At 34.7% G+C, this 16323-nt stretch overlaps 1 protein-coding gene across 1 annotated transcript; it reads right to left on the bottom strand.

Moving 5' to 3' along the window:
• Positions 1-530: 530 nt before the first annotated feature.
• On the bottom strand, positions 531-14711 carry LOC129903230 (uncharacterized). Its single transcript, XM_055978735.1, has 14 exons — positions 14453-14711; positions 11854-11996; positions 11622-11755; positions 9162-9200; positions 8986-9078; positions 8778-8894; positions 8102-8197; positions 7481-7594; positions 6781-6834; positions 5449-5496; positions 4188-4338; positions 3300-3465; positions 1724-1793; positions 531-1375 (listed from the first exon to the last, which is right to left on the bottom strand). Exons 2-14 carry the CDS (start codon positions 11933-11935, stop codon positions 1118-1120), a joined length of 1422 nt encoding a protein of 473 aa, XP_055834710.1. The 5' UTR covers positions 11936-11996; positions 14453-14711; the 3' UTR covers positions 531-1117.
• Between the last annotated feature and the right edge of the window lie 1612 nt (positions 14712-16323).

The raw sequence follows: 16323 nt of genomic DNA, 5'->3' as shown, positions 1-16323 counted from the left end.
TGAACATGTGATGGGAGTGTAAGTGCCTTTGTTGCATTTACGAAACAATCCTAATTACTTTCATCCAACATTTATTTTTCGACGCTTGACTATTTTATCAAGTATCTATTATGTCTCACCATGTACCGGATAACTACTCACAAAAAATGTACCGGATAACTACTCACCAAAGGCTCCATTTCAATTTAAATATCTTACCGTCTTTTTTACTTTGTTTCAAAAAAAATGTCACTTTCTAAATTAGATAACTCTTTAATTCCAAGATGCTACCTAATATGTTTAGGTCAACATTTTGGTGCACTATACATTTTTAGTTTGAGACCACGAAATTCAATAATCCTTCTTTTCTTTTTAAACTATGTAGCTAATCAAACTAAGATACTTAAATTGAAACGAAGGGAGCAATACTTTTAATCTCTGCTAGGATCATGCAGATGGTTTATCTTACGGCGCTTCAATTCTCTAGCATTCAATCGATCTGCAAACATTTTGCTATGTAGCTTCTTTTTTTTCAAATGCTGGAATAAAAGTAGGGACAAATGCTATATTTATAAAGTAACCAATAATGTATAACAACATAAGAAGTACAGACAGTAAAACCCTACCACTACCAGCACGTGACACAACAGGAGTGAACTATAATGTTTAGGAAAAACTGAAAGTACAAAAGCAACTAACGAATATTCCCATCAGTCCCACACTGTCAAAAACTCAGATGTTCCGTCCTTTTCATTAAATTGGGATCATCAATATGCCAAAGAATTATAAGTTCCAGCATGATTTGCTGATACGAAAATGTAATCATCTAGAGACCCCATAAAGTTCGGAACATCTCCAGGGATGTTAACTCAAAAATTGGCATAAGTATCTTGCAAAGAAAATGATTAAAAGGCCTAAAAAAAAACTAAGGGATTAGTCTTCCAAAAATGAATGCCGGTTGAATCTTGTAAATTATCTAAATGTCTCTTGACCTTCAATATCATACTATACTATTGACAAGAAATTGTTATATGCAAAAGAGGTAAAATGGGATCCCATTGAACCTTTCTGCCTGGTTTGGAGAAGGTTGTTCAGTCAACCAGCGATGAAGTTGGTAGGATCTGTAATGTTCCATAGTCTATACACTGTAACCATTTGGGTCGAGTAATTTTTGTTCATCATTTGGCTTGTCAATCGTGGAGAGTTGAATATTTGGTTTAGAGTTCATTTTATTCCACTCATTCTCTACACGGAAGAAAGCCCACTGGAAACGACGGAAGATCTCAAGCGCGGCTATTGCGAACACAGTGAGATAATTGTGCCGGAGATGGGAAGAAAGCTTGTATGTCCATGTACATCGCAGGATGAGGTTGGTTCCAATTACCCAAAAGTAGACCTGCAAATTCCCAAAAGTCAGAGAACTACACCCTCAATACTTTACGATAAGATATTTTATCAGATATGCCAACTTATAGAGGCTATCAAAATCTTCATCTATGGAGCGTATTATAATGTTTGTCAAAATTATCAAGAAAATCCAACATCAATTCCAGCTTCAATCAGATTTATGAAAATAAAGGAACCACCAATAGAATCATCGAATTTTCCCTCCAACTTTAATCTAGAAAACAAATGTCAATGTCTATAAATTGTATTACACAAGAAACTGGCAAATTCACCAGCCAGTAGAATGAACTTACTAAATTATGGAAGCAGTAGTGATAAGCAAAAGGCATAGGCTTACCCATTTCCGCCCATACAACAAGTATGATAATGCATTTGGTCTGCTGAACTTGAAAATCCGAGTGAAGCAACTAGCAGAAAGAAGAAGTACATTTGAGTTAACTCAAGTAACATGAAAACAATATCAGAAAGACTCATCTAATAAAAGACATTCCTGCACATTAAGAAGTGGACAAGGGAAGTGGTATTGTGGCAGACCATTATAAATGTGTGATTAAAGTAAAAAACATGGGAATTGATTCCTGCAATCCACTTTTTACACATCCCCTCCAAGTCATCATTTTAATCATTACTGTGACTCACCCTTCCTCATTTAACCCCTATCTCTATCTCTTATAGCCTCCTTGTAACCGAGGAAATCACCCAGGGTAAACTGGCCAAGTCTTGTAACTCAGCAAACAATGAGCCTACCCCTTTATCCTTCTCCACTTTAATACCAGGTTTTTTGTTCGTGGCAAGGCTCGACCACGTGACATGCGCCTAAACCACATATTGCACTGGGCTCTTACCACTGAACAAAGCCCTTGGGGCCCATCTCCTATAACTTCTTTGTCTCACCAATCCCTCACCATTTTCATTTCAAGTGGAGTTTATGCCTAAATGATGATTCAATGAAGAACCAAAATACAGATCTGATACGACTTTTTGTAGTTGTAGGCATCCCCTTGGACTACATTTTCATTGTCTTATAATCTTTTATTCTAGTATCTCTGTCAACTTTTTTCGCAAGTACCTTTGTCATCTTTGCTTCAATTTTTTGTGTGAAGTGTTCACAACTCTTGAAATTGATGAGCCTTCACCCCTTATTTTATTGTCAGAGTTTGTGAAACGTATATGCTCCTTTAACAACTTTAGGAATTCAATGGAAAAAAACATAGATTTCAAGAAGGGTTTATACAATATTTTGTCTAGAATTACGGAAATAAATGGAAGGAGGCATCAAGAGAGATAGATTAAGAAATAGATGGAATGAGGCATCAAGAGAGATAGAATAAATGTATTAGGAGACAGTGATAGAGTAGAAGAGTGGAGTCTACAAATCCATTTCCAGAAGATTCTATGCAAAATAGGTAAAACCACAAACATGTGAACTCAATATCCAATCTCTATGCAGTACTTTGTGAAGCTTAAGAGTAACAAGCTAATTTGTTGCCCACGAAGTAATAAACATGTAATTTAAAATGTGGAAAGGTAGAGAAGTTTGATTGAAAGGATGTCACATCAATAAACGGTCGTACTCTGTTATATTAGTACCCCACAAAAGTAGGAGTAAGGTCTGCATACATCTTAACCTCCACAGACCCCACTTGTGGAGTATGTTGTTGATTTTGTTATAGTAGTGGGAGGAAGAATTTTGTCATTTTAACAATGTCAACATTTGGGATGCTAAATACACAGCATATCAGTTGAAACAATTGGAAGGCAGCAAAATCAAAGAAAAATATAGATAACCAAATCAAAGCGTGAGTCGGATGAGCAATAACTGGGTGCAAAACAACTAAAGCATTGGTGCCTGCATGCAGTCCAAAAAATTAGCTAAAGCTCCGAAGAATTAGCATGAAAAAGATGTCACTGACCTCAAGTCCCAATCTCTTGTCAGATCCCAATAGAATGAGTAGAGTGAGTTCACCACACCGGACAGAAGCCATAAAGGACGATAAATATTAACCCAGCTGTCAGGGAAGACGTGATACTTAAGAGCTGAGAGAAATATCACAGGTACTGCAGTCGAATATTTCAACGCTGAAATGAAATGTTAATGACAATTAGCACTATTAAGTATTGACCCAATGTTAAGCTGAAACCTGAAAAAGTAAAAGCAAGTTGAAGAGAGAGAGCTTATGTATAAGATCACCCTTAACAAATGAAGAACTTGGAACATTACTACTTTTCGTAGGGTCAACAATGAAATGGAGTAACACTGTAAATTATGTGAGACACTCCAGGATACTTCAGAGACGTTTTTCTTTTAGGGAGCAAAAGATGTAAGCATAGAAAGAAACCAAGATTACAAAGAGCAGGATAAGTAAAGCATTAAATTATTCATCATCCTCTTTTACTCCATTCTCCCAGTAATTGCTATTCACAATGAATCAGCACAGACTTGTTAAGTCTTCAGGCTTTAATCTTCAAATCAGCACTAAAACTTACTACTATATGTTCAAGGTCAACCAGTTTCCAGAAAATTTCAGCCCACCAAATGAGCCTCAAAGCCAACCAGGTATTCTTAGTTCCACAGTTAAATGAAGGCTAGTGATCTCTCTCCCCACTTCCCTTCATCAGCTCTTCGAGTTTTAATCATTGTTAAAAGCAGCAACTAGTATGCGCTATTTATTCAGAGAGAAATTGCTCCTTTCAAAGTAAAGCGTCAAAAAAAAATCTTTAGAAGAAAATGCAGACTGGCATTTACCAACAAAGCTACTCACTCTTCCTTACCAACAAAAAGGCAAAAGACAAGAATTTACCATTCAACAGGGTAGTCCTCTCTCTAGTATCCTTATATTGCCGAAGACATTGAAACAGACGAAAAAGATAAGGCAATACAAGAACGATGGGAATTGCAACAGCATGACTTCCACAAACAGAATCGGCTTCAAACCATGCAATGGTAGCAACCTGCTTATGCCATTGGTTATCTTTCAGGTAATAGAGCAAGCATTCACAAAAAATTCTTCAAATTTGCCAAATTCTAAAAGATTCTCTATTACAGAGGCAGCAAAAATCGCAGATCCTGATCACCTACTCTTATATGTAAATATAGACATATATAAACTGAAAATTATTAGTAGAAAACACGGTCCTACTACTTTTTCAAACGTAGGGAAACAACTCTCTTTTTCAATTATAGAAATCCTTTCAAAGGGCGGATAATGCAGCAAAGTCTATACCTTTTACTTTCAAAATAATAATAGTAATTATCACTGATGTAAATCACAGACAGATTTTAGACTTTAGTTCTTCTTTATATTTTAGAAATAGCTTCGTTGATTTGGTTCTTCTTTGGTCACTGATATAAATCTTTTTGGTGGTTGCCAGCATTCCCTCATTGCTGAGGAATACAACTTTACCTTAATAAAAAAATAGTAATTATCATAATTATAATTTTGCAGCTAAATCAACAGACTGAGCAAGTTCCACTAATTTGACTGAGGAACAGAATGGAAGGATCAGTATTGCATATATGTCAATCCGACTATTCTGCTAGATTATTATGAACCCTAAAAGAACCAATCATTTCTTGACTTGAGTGAACCATAAGAGAAGACAGTTGGTCACCTAGTCCATTAAAAATTTCTTCAACTTCAGACTATAACACTGCACAGATACTGATCTGAAGCTGAATTTGTTTTGTGGAAATATTAGTGCACTGATCATAACTTTTAAATGAATGGACAAGTGATGGGTGGACACAATTTTACAGCAGGGGATGAAGCTAATTATACATCATAGCTGGAGCCTGGAAAGACAGTGATTCAAATAAATGCAACATTGTTTTTTCGTGTCCAAATTGTAGATTCCAACTCCCCACGAACCAATAGTGGTGTTTCCCCCTCAGTGACTTGGATAACAAACTTCATGTGAGGTGGAGGGTCTCTTCCACTAGACCAACCCTCTCTTGTTGATACCACTAAATGCAATTTGTATTATCACAAAAAAGAAAAATCTAGCAATGTCATGTCAGTTGTCATTCTTCTCATCAAAAGCATAGGACAGAGAGGAACTAACCTGTCGATGAACCATTCTACAAACGGAACGCTCCAAATCTGAAAATACCTGCACAAAAAGGATGAAAATATTGGGCATTGCACACCAGGTGACAGAAGTTATGCCACAACACTCTCTATGAGAAGCTACAACAATAGGTAAGACACAAACAGGTGAAAGTTTGTACATCTACAAGGCTTTGATCACCAAATATGAAAGCTTCCACAAAAAAAATACTAGGCTGTATAATGGAATAGATAATCTTTCACTTGTCTAACCTATTCAAGACAAGTATATATGAGATTGATTTGACTGGACTCAGTTTTGGTTCATGCCCAAAGTGAAGCAGACAACTCGTAAGAGTTTATAGTTCACCGTCTAAAGGACAAACTAAATCTGAGAGCAAGCACTCTGGGTATGGAATGTCAAATCAGGTTGTAACAGGGTAACTTAGTCTAATGCTTTTCTTCTGGCTCAATTGACAATACACAGAACAAGGATGTTCCAGGAAGATCAATTGCTTTAGGGAAGAATTTCAGATCAGTATATCAACCACGTTAATGATATGGGTAGATAATAAAGAATCACTTTGATCTCAGAAAACAAGAGGATGAACGAAGATGACAGAAAGTTAGAGAAGTTGGCAGCTTTTGAAAGAGTTAAAGGACCAAGTCTCAGAGCATTGAGATGAGAAAACTTCTTAGGTTCTTGCTTTATTTTGGACTTATTGTGGTTCACTCAAGAGTCAACAAATTGAACCCAAACTAGCAGAACCTAAAGTTAGATCAGTTCTTTGTTTTCGTGACATGAAATTGACCTGCTATGGCAGTAACATCTTCTTTAAGCAAAGCCGTCAAGATATTTCATGAGATATCAACTAACAATTTTGCCCATCCACAACAATGATGGTACAACCTAACCAATGCATTAATATGATGATAAATCTGAAGTCAGAAGTTTATGCAGCTTGGAATATGGTCCTATAGTGCTCCAGTAGGTAAATAATCATGAAATAAAGCTAAATAACAATATCAAATACTAAAGTATGAACAAGAAAGATGAGGAAACGTTTACGATTTTCCAAATATAGTTTTCCACCAAGCTAGTAATGAACTAATCCTAAGAAATAGATGTCACATACTTCATCACAAAAAAATAGATGTGACACACTAGATTGTATCGAAAAGAAATGTGTACTAGAAAACCAAAAAAAAGGTACAAATCCTACTTGTGACAAAAATTGTTTGTTGAAAATATGAACTAAGCTATGTCACATTATACAAAAATATACACACAAACTAATGAGTTATGGGTCCTCTTTTCTTTTGGGGCCGAGAAGAAGAGGATGCATACCTTGGACATAGAAGTGAATATATCAGCCAGAAAGAAGTCAGCAAATGATATTGCCTGCATCCACACCAAAAAGAAACAATTCATGACATCAGACAAATAATAATATGGAACCCCTCTATCAAAATTAGCATGACATATTTCATTTTTGACATTAATTTCAGGAATCTTTGTAAGCATGATCCACATGATGGTTAGAATTTTGAATGTAAATGGTTAATCCTCTAAAGGTGCTTCATGATACTGCAAAACTAACATGGAAATGCTCTGAGGCAGTATATATACTTCGAAAAGTCAAACAAGAATCCACTTTAGGGGAGAAGGAATATATCTTTCCGCCAAATCCAACCAGATCTATATGGAATGATTGGCGTTTGAAGACAATGAAACTCTATTTAAAAGATAACTAGTTCTGCCATATCAACTATTGCTAAAGTACTCAAATACTTCAAAATTCTAACTAAAATGCCAGTCAAAGTTACCTGGAAATTTGACATAATGAAATAATCACCCATGCTGATATTAATGGTTTCAATTGAAAGAAAGTGCCATACAATATAGGATAAGTCAATTACAAAGTTTTTCAGGAAAAATATATAGAGCTTCGTATCATAATGATTTTTAAATTGAGAGATCAACCGGGGAATTTTTATGGCTAAAAGTCAGAACTATTTCTCAATGTATTAGATTAACAGAAACATACCTGGAATGGGAAAACAATCCGCCAAACAGTCCTTAAAAAGAAGTAGCGAGATGACAAATAGAAAATATCAAATGGAAAAATCAGAGCCATGGCAAAAGCAGCATATAAGAGCACCTGCAATGACATAAGATTCATTACAATAGTAGAAACAAAGTATCACATTTACTGGATTTTTGCAGCACCTGCCAATTAAATGGAGTGATTACACTAAAGATCAGTAAGACTTTGCTACAATAGTTGCCCCTAAAAATCAGAAGCATTTGGCACAGCTTTCAAAATAGAAGTGTAGAAATACAAAATTTCTGATGTCAAATTTGCTGGTTAAGAGGAGAATTAGAAGTTTTGAATCCTTAACAAGATAATACTTCTGATTCAATGCAACTGCAAGACTTGAGCATTTTTGTATGACAGTATGGGCAAGCTGAAGAACTTGATTTGAACTCTTCCAAGCCCGAAAAGAAGTTGGGCAATTATTATGAACCAAAAATGCTCCTCTTCCCTTTTAAGAATTTGATCAGAAGCTTTTCCAGGAACAACGACAATAGTTCAGATTGAATATGACTTAAATTGGATAAACAAAAGACCGTTAACAATCAAATGGGAAGGAAGCATCTATTACACTGGTTGAGATGCAGCTAACGAAACTTCTCCATGTGAGTAGAGATACAGATAGGCTGTCATGCTTGTCGGCACAATCATCGTCATCCAAGTAGCGCACTGCATTATCAAGAGACTTTTAATTTAATTCTGTTTGTACAAGGAAAACAAAAATCTAACAGCCAGTTCAAGGAGAACTAAGGAAGCAAATGTCATGCAATAGAGATTAGTTTCTCCTTCTATTTCTTTCCTTCAATCTGATTGGAATGAGGCAATCGTTTAGACTTCACATACCATGGCTTATCAATGTAAGTGACATGATGCATCACATAAAAACAGGCAGCTTTATTTAATACATGACATCTGATCTGATATTCAAATCTTACTGCAATATTTTCGAAAAGGCTGTACAATCTTCACTGAGAAACAGGCTTATATTGCCAAGCCTTAATGCTCAAAGTTCCACAGTTAGCTATCGAGACAAAAGTAAACCCAAATAATAGTTAACCATGCTTAAGAATGTAGTGTAAATTCACATATTGCACTTTTAGCGGGTAAATGACGTTTCCCTAGAAAGTTTAATGAGCATATTCTTGCAACAAATGCATCAGCACTAAAGCATTTAAGCGAAATATGAGTTGGTTAGATGCATGATGCATCAACTTGCGAACTATATAGGCTCATGACAAGTGTAACTTACCTTCCAAATCTCTCTGTGAGTGAGATGATTCTGATCAAGGTCAAAAATTTTAGCATAGTTGACATTAGCCTGCGCAAAAACCCATAGGTTTATGCCCCAAAACCAAACCATCATGGTCTGCAGCACCAAAACCAAATAAATGCAAATCAGAGGAAATGTTGCAGAAAGGACTATTGCATAACCTAGTATTATAATGATCTTCACTAACCACAAGGAGAAGAGGATTGTAATAAAGAAAAGCCTCATATAAGAATAGATCGCGGAGGTTTACGCTCATTCTCATGACTGAATCCCAGCTGATCTGCAAATTAAGAGAAAATACTCATTAAAGATGATACAAATATGTGAACCAAGTACTTAACCGAAAAAGTTGGTCATACTAACCTTGCAACAACTGACACCCCAAATGAGGAACAAAAGTACCTGAACACAATAACATACATAGACCCATAAGAGAACATTTCATTTTCTTCAGAGAAGAATAAGAAAACAAATCAAAGAAAATAGCAACAACATCAACAAACAGAAAAGCAGGAAAAGAGGCCCCATGGATGATTAAAGTTGAAGAAATAACAAAGGGAAGCAAACCAACATTTTTTAAGGACGTATATATATTATTAGTCAACTTACCACTCTTGGAGCGACCTACATGAAAATCACATAATCATTTTTCATGGGCAACATTCCTAAGATACTGTCTCCAATGAGATAATACTGATGAGCCCCATTACTATGTCCAAGTAAGCTGCTAAATTCTAGATAAAGTAATAGCTAATTTCTAGAAACAGAACAGCTTCAGGTGGGCAATGGTTCTATAATTCACTGCTTTGTCCAAAATCCTAATCTATCGTCCTTCTAAAGAAACAAAATGCTATCAGACGCAGGAACTTATGGAGAAAGCAAAGACTAAAGCATCATCCAAGTAGTGTTGGAGAGGCACTCCAAAGTCCAGACTGGTTTGAGTTTTTCTATGAAAAGCCATACTTTGGCGACGGTGAGATCCTACTGTATACACCGTTCAAAGTTGGTTATAAAATGTCTCAAATGTAGATTGGGCTTGTCCTGATTAGCTTTTGGCTAGAGAAGTACATACTCTCTCTCTCTCTCTCTCTCTCTGGTAAACAATTTCATTTCATAAAATCAAAAGGCCAAAGTTGGCCATATACAAGAAGTATACCAAAAAGTAAAGAACCTCCAAAAAGATATGGTTCTCTGCAAAAGACACCCAATCCTCTATACATCATGGAACTACAAGGGTGCACCAAAAATAAATGAGGGATCGAAGATTACTCCTCAACTGGCCAAAACTCATTTCTACCCCTTCAAAAGCCCTCATATTTCTCTCTCCATATGATCCACATCATAGCTAGAGGAACAACATTCCATGCGCTGTTCTTTCTCCTGCTTCTTCCAGCTTTCTGGCAAAACAACAGGTGCTTCACAGTCCTTGGCATCACCCAAAACATACCAAACCAATTGAACATATCCCACCATAGTCTCGTGGCCAGACAACAATATAGTAGAAGATGACTCTCTCTCTTTCTCCCTGATATATTCCCTTGCATCATTTTGCTTCCTAGTTTTCACTCATTCTCTTTTTTTCGTACTTTTATGAATTATTATTACTTTTTTTGTATTTCTATCCCAATTTTTTTATAACCAAGAAATCCCCGAGGGCTAGCTAGAGCAAGGTTCCATAACTCGGTGAATAACAGGCCTACCACTCTACCTTTTTCCATTTAACTACCAGGCTGAAACAGAATTCAAACATGTGAAATCATTTTTTATCCTTGTCAATGTTTGACACCATTCTTCAAATAACACACAAGATTTAAAATTCAAATTCATCTAACTAATTGGATTGAACATTGATGCAGCATTTCCTCTACAATATAAGCTTAACTAGTACTTAATTAATTTCTACCATATTATACACAAGTCAAGTTGATATCTTAATGGTGTGATCAAGTGGTGTTGCATAAGATAGGCCAGAGAGAGTACTATTGATGAAGCAAACTTAATACCATCAATTTTGTGGAAAATAGCATGTTAATAGGATGTTTTCTAGGTTATTATTTTTCGTTATGTTGTATTGCAATTATAATAATTTGTGTACAAATTTGTGCTACAAATATATTGCTATTGCATTTTTCTTTTTCATCAGCTCCAGCATGGAGAATAATTCGTCAAACTTTTGTCTTATTCATGTTAAAAATTTGCAAATCCAGACATATAGACTTTTCGAACCAGGAAAAAATTGAATCCTAACTTCAAACTATGACAAACAAATATCAAACATGAACCATAAAACTAGCTTTAGATCACTAGTGACCTCTTTCTGACTTTAGCTAAGAAAATATTGGACAATGCCAGGAAACCCTAGTGACCTCTTGAAAAGCTGGAATTATGACGGAAGAATGGCAAAACAGAAGAAGTGGTGGAATATTATCCCAGCTTGCATTTGGTGGGCCATATGAAAGGAAAGGAACAATAGATGTTATGAAAATATGACTAGTTCTAGTTAAGTAGTTAAAATGAATTGTATTTATAATTTGCATTTTTGGTGCAAAGAATCTTTTGTAGAGGATTGCTGAATCCATTCTACAATTTTGGAAGCCTCGTAACATGAGCAAGGGATCGAGCTTGTAAATATTGCTAACTATATAGTTGTTATGCTGATGAATAAAAGTGACCATTCTCAAAAAAAAAAAAAAAAAAATAGTTTTAGATCAGTTTCAAACCATATTACAGATCTTGATAACTTAGGCCTGATCCTGATCTTAAAATCACAAACATACCATAAAGATCAAATGTTCATATACTGAAAGTCATAAAAGATCATACCTTAAATCTCCATAAAAGAACAGGTGATGGCATTATGGCTGCGGTGCTCAAAGGTGTGGTCACACCCTTCATTTCATTGACCTCTATACTATGCAATAGGGCTTCTACAGGACTCCCTCCAAGATCAACCGTACCTAGCAGATTACAACTATAAACAGTCTATTTGACATAACACCTGAACAAAACGGAGAGCAAGCATCACATAGCACATCAAAGGGACAACTTTTCTTACCAATATCAGAAACAACCGCTCGACTTCCAGACCTTCGTAGATGTGGACTGTTGGCAGGAGCATCCACAAGACTCCCAAACATAGATGAATGGAAGCAGAGAAAATGAGTACGATAATTTAAGCAACTGGGATCACCTTGCAACCTGCAATTACAATAAATATAGCACTATAAGCACGAAAATAGGAAGACGCATAAAGACAACCAGAAAATATTAATAACATTCCAAAAAGGAAGGGGTGAAAGAGGACAGTTGCAAGGGATCAAAAGGTAAAACTCATCAATTTGTGAAGAAAATTCACCAGATCATATTGACTGGACTTGAAACCTATCCCCACTCCCACCCACCCACCAAAAAAAAATCGACTTCTGAAAGTCAATGTCCATTAAGCACTTCTCCAAGTAAAGTAGAAGCACGAAGGCTTTTGCCAGAATGACCAAACCCCAAGAAGTGAAAGTAAATGCATGTAAAGAGAATTTTCTGTCTCCTTATAAAAATAGAAAGAAGAATTTTCTAAGTCCTGCTAGGGCCATATTGAATATCTAACACCAAAAAAACCAACTATGCTTTCACCAAATGCAGAAGAATAATGATGCTCATCCCATTCCCAGTTTAGTGGGTTACATCTCTCGCAGTGTTCAAATTATGCCAGTACTTTGTAGTTTGTGCCCAGATTAGCTGAGTATCCTTTTTCGTTAAAGGACCATCTCAATGAATCATTTGCTTCTAGTCGTGATGCTCTCTTACACAATATACACATCAAATGCAGCGAAATGTCTGTCTCCTAATCCTCGACCTTTCACCTGAGTTTAGTGCTCCAAGCCTCCAACTGTTATCAGCCCTCGTTGAACAAATTGAGGCTTTTGGATTTAAACCTAAATTGAAGATACTGGTCACTCTCCTTCTGAGGTCTACATCCACGCCAGTTGTCTTTACCATGATCTTATACATTGACCATCTCCTAGTTATAAAAAAGAGTTTGCACGGATTCTGGCACAAACTTATTTTACCATAGACTATAGCGTTTGCCGTTTAGGGATTGAGACTCTCCTGGTGCACCTAGAGTTTATTCTTTTTGCAAGTAGAACACCTCTCCAAAGTATACCTTCTTCTTGACTACATATCCAAAGTCAAAGTCATTTAAATAGAGAACTCTTATTGGGTAATCTGAATATCAAGTCATATTTAATTGGTTTAGTAACTGTACTAAGAGAATTGAAGCAACAAATTCAGCAGTAGAAGAGGAGGAGTCACATTCTATACGAAAAGAGTTATTTCGTTAAAAAAAAAAGGAAATGAATAAATGACTTTGTAAAACAAAAAAGAAAGGAAGAAAGACATTAGTGATGGGGCTTGGGAGTTGGACAAGACATATCAGGAAGTACTGGTATTTTTGTCACAAATGAGTTCAGTTTTTACATATTAAAAAAGGTGTAAATGATATTTAGCCTATTAGATTGGTTAGAAATTAATTAGAGGTGATTTTCTATGACAAGCATTTGATTAGTAACAAAGATTATATTACTAGCCTATCGTGGAAAGTAAAAGTATACTGATAATGTAAAGATCTTCTGAATCAATATATTATCAATATGTATGTGTGCCCTTTTCAAGTGGAAATAGCGAACTTGGGAAAATGAAAGAAGAAAAGAAAGAATTTTTTAAATAATCGTGGTATCCTGGCCCGCTTATGCACACCTTGACTGATGAAAGAAGAAAAGAAGGATATACCGGCAACATATGCTTACTAAATAACAAATCAATTGATACATAATTACATATTTATACTGGTAGTGAACAAATAAACCATTTGGATGGCAATGTATGCTTACTAAAATATGCAATCAGGATACATATTTATACTGGCAGTTGTTCCGAAACCATTTCCAAACATGGGTGCACTATATAATGTATAATCCTGTACTGAAAAAATGTCTAGTAAGCCTACACATCTAGAGCCAGAAGCATGGGTTCACAGACACCGAGTGGCTCCAACTAGGATCCGCCCAGAGAAAGATGTATTTTCAAATAAAATCTAGTACACCTCCAAATGATCATTTAATCTTCAGAAAAAGCAAAACTTTATGGACAATAATGTATGTTGCAAAATTCAGATTGACCACCCCCAAGTACTAAAATACTCAAAACAGAGCTAAGATTTCAAAAAAAAAGGTCTTTTAATCAACTAACTATGTCGCTAGTTGGAATCAACAATACGAATCCTCTACAGTCTGCGTCTTCCTTATTACTTACATTATATGGCTGAGTTATTCTAGCTGTCATCAACCTACGGTACTCACCCTCCTCTTCTTTTTATTTGATCAGTAAACAACAGTTCAATTAATTACTAGCAGCAAAAAATGCTGGAAATTTACATCTAATCAATTAATCCTCCTTCATCCAGGCAATTCAGGGACGGAGCCAGGTATAACCTTCAACGGACAATTACACTCCGCCACTACCGGGCATTATATAAACACATTAGATCCAAACACCAAATGAATAAACAAAACTCTTGAATCACCCAAAAATTCAAAAAAATCTCCAGAAAAAAATGTAATAAAAACAAAAAACTAAAAGACGCAGGAAATTGAGCATACCTGATGAAACAATAGATATGTAGCAGTGGATCTGATGAAAATCGATTCACATGCAAATGTGAATTGCTTTTGTTATACAGAAATCGAAGAGGAGGGAGAAGACGGAGAGCTCCGTAAGGACAAGATCCGGATTGTGATACGAACACTTGATACAGAAGTAAAGGGGAATTTGGATTTGCTTCTAAGGCAATTCTTGTTGTAAAGCCTAGCAATTACAAATACTGAAATTCTATTAGCAAACAACCCCATATACTATATAGTGTAGCAAAAATGGAAAAGGAAATACTATAGTATTGTAATTTTAATAATAAGAAAAATAAAGCATTTTCGAATAATGAAATGTTTTTAGCAAAGACAATGCTATAGTGTACCTGTTTTTTTTTTTAAAAAAAAAAAAAAGGGACAAAGATCAAAATATTTTAAAATTATGTGAAGTTGAGTAATTATATCATCAGTTAATAGTTGAGTATAAAAATTTCTTTATTGTCAATACTTTGGTTAAAAAATATTATCATTAATATCTTTACATAAGTTCGATATGTATCTGCTACTCTAATGTATCATATTATGTTCTGTTTCATGAAGTAGATTATGTAATGTATCAGGTAGTATTTTGATCTGATTCATTTATTCTTTGAAGCTAATACAACAATCTTCAACATATCAACCATAAATTTATCGAATGGTTATGTATCAGTTATCAATGTATCAAACTCAAATATAAGATGAAAGTTTATGTATCAATACAAGATGTTATGTATTAACCACAATTTCGTTAAAAACTAAATTATTTTTTCATTAGTACATGCCCACTATCAAAGGGTGAAATATAAAAGGCACAAGAAAGAGCCCCAAAAAATTGAAAAAAGGAAAAAAGAAGAAAAGAAAATTCAAAAATAGTCTTATTATTACTTTGAATCAACGTATTGTTTTAAAAAATAATAATAGGTTTATGAGAAAATGAGCATTTTTTATTCTAAAGGTAATAATAGAGATTTTTTAAACCACACTATTAATGAAGAATATTTTTATTTTGCATAACTTAAGAGCGTTTTGTACTCTTCTACATCTTTTTGATGACTTTTTACTCTTCTACATCTTATTGAATGTTCTGATTTTAAAATAAATATGTATATAATCTATAGTGGTGTGGTTTTAAAATAAATATGTATATAATCTATCAAAGTATTTTTTTTTAATATTTTAATCAACATACATCATTTTTTATATTTTTATTTCACATGTGTCATGTAATATTGGGGTACTAATTATGCGGGAAAACGATGAAATTAAATATAATGATACTAATTTTTTTGTAGGGAAACTTACCTAAATCTCAGTAATTTAGGAGTTGATTGTTGAAATATACTCCAGTTTATAATATTATGTATCTTATCAGATTTGTCAAAATTAGGTATAATTTGTTATACATTATATCCAAATAAATTCGCATGTATCTGGGGTAAATAACAATTCTTGCTCATCTCACTCGTCACTCTCCTATCTATCTGGTATACCAGATACATGTGAATCACATAAGATACATACAGATACATGTATCTAGTGTGATTCGCAAATATCTGGGATACATAATGAATCTCGTTCGCCTTCCTCCTTGTCTCGCTTGTCTCTCTCTATTTTAGTGTATTTGGTAGCAATATATGGTAGGAAACTCTTAGTTAGTGATAAAATACGTAATATTTTGAAGGTATATGTAATAATAATATATATGGTAGTGAAGTACGTCTAATTATGTAGTTTTTTTTTTTATATTATGTAAACTAGAAAAGGAAAGACGACCCAACTACACGTATGTATTTATCCTATGCTATACTATGTGTCAATCAGATTAAAAAAAGGATCGATTTTAA

The sequence above is a fragment of the Solanum dulcamara genome, chromosome 9 (assembly GCF_947179165.1).
Source record: "Solanum dulcamara chromosome 9, daSolDulc1.2, whole genome shotgun sequence".
Classification (NCBI taxonomy): Eukaryota; Viridiplantae; Streptophyta; class Magnoliopsida; order Solanales; family Solanaceae; genus Solanum; species Solanum dulcamara.
Note: the sequence above shows the minus strand (reverse complement) of the source record. Positions and strands in the feature narration are given on the sequence as shown.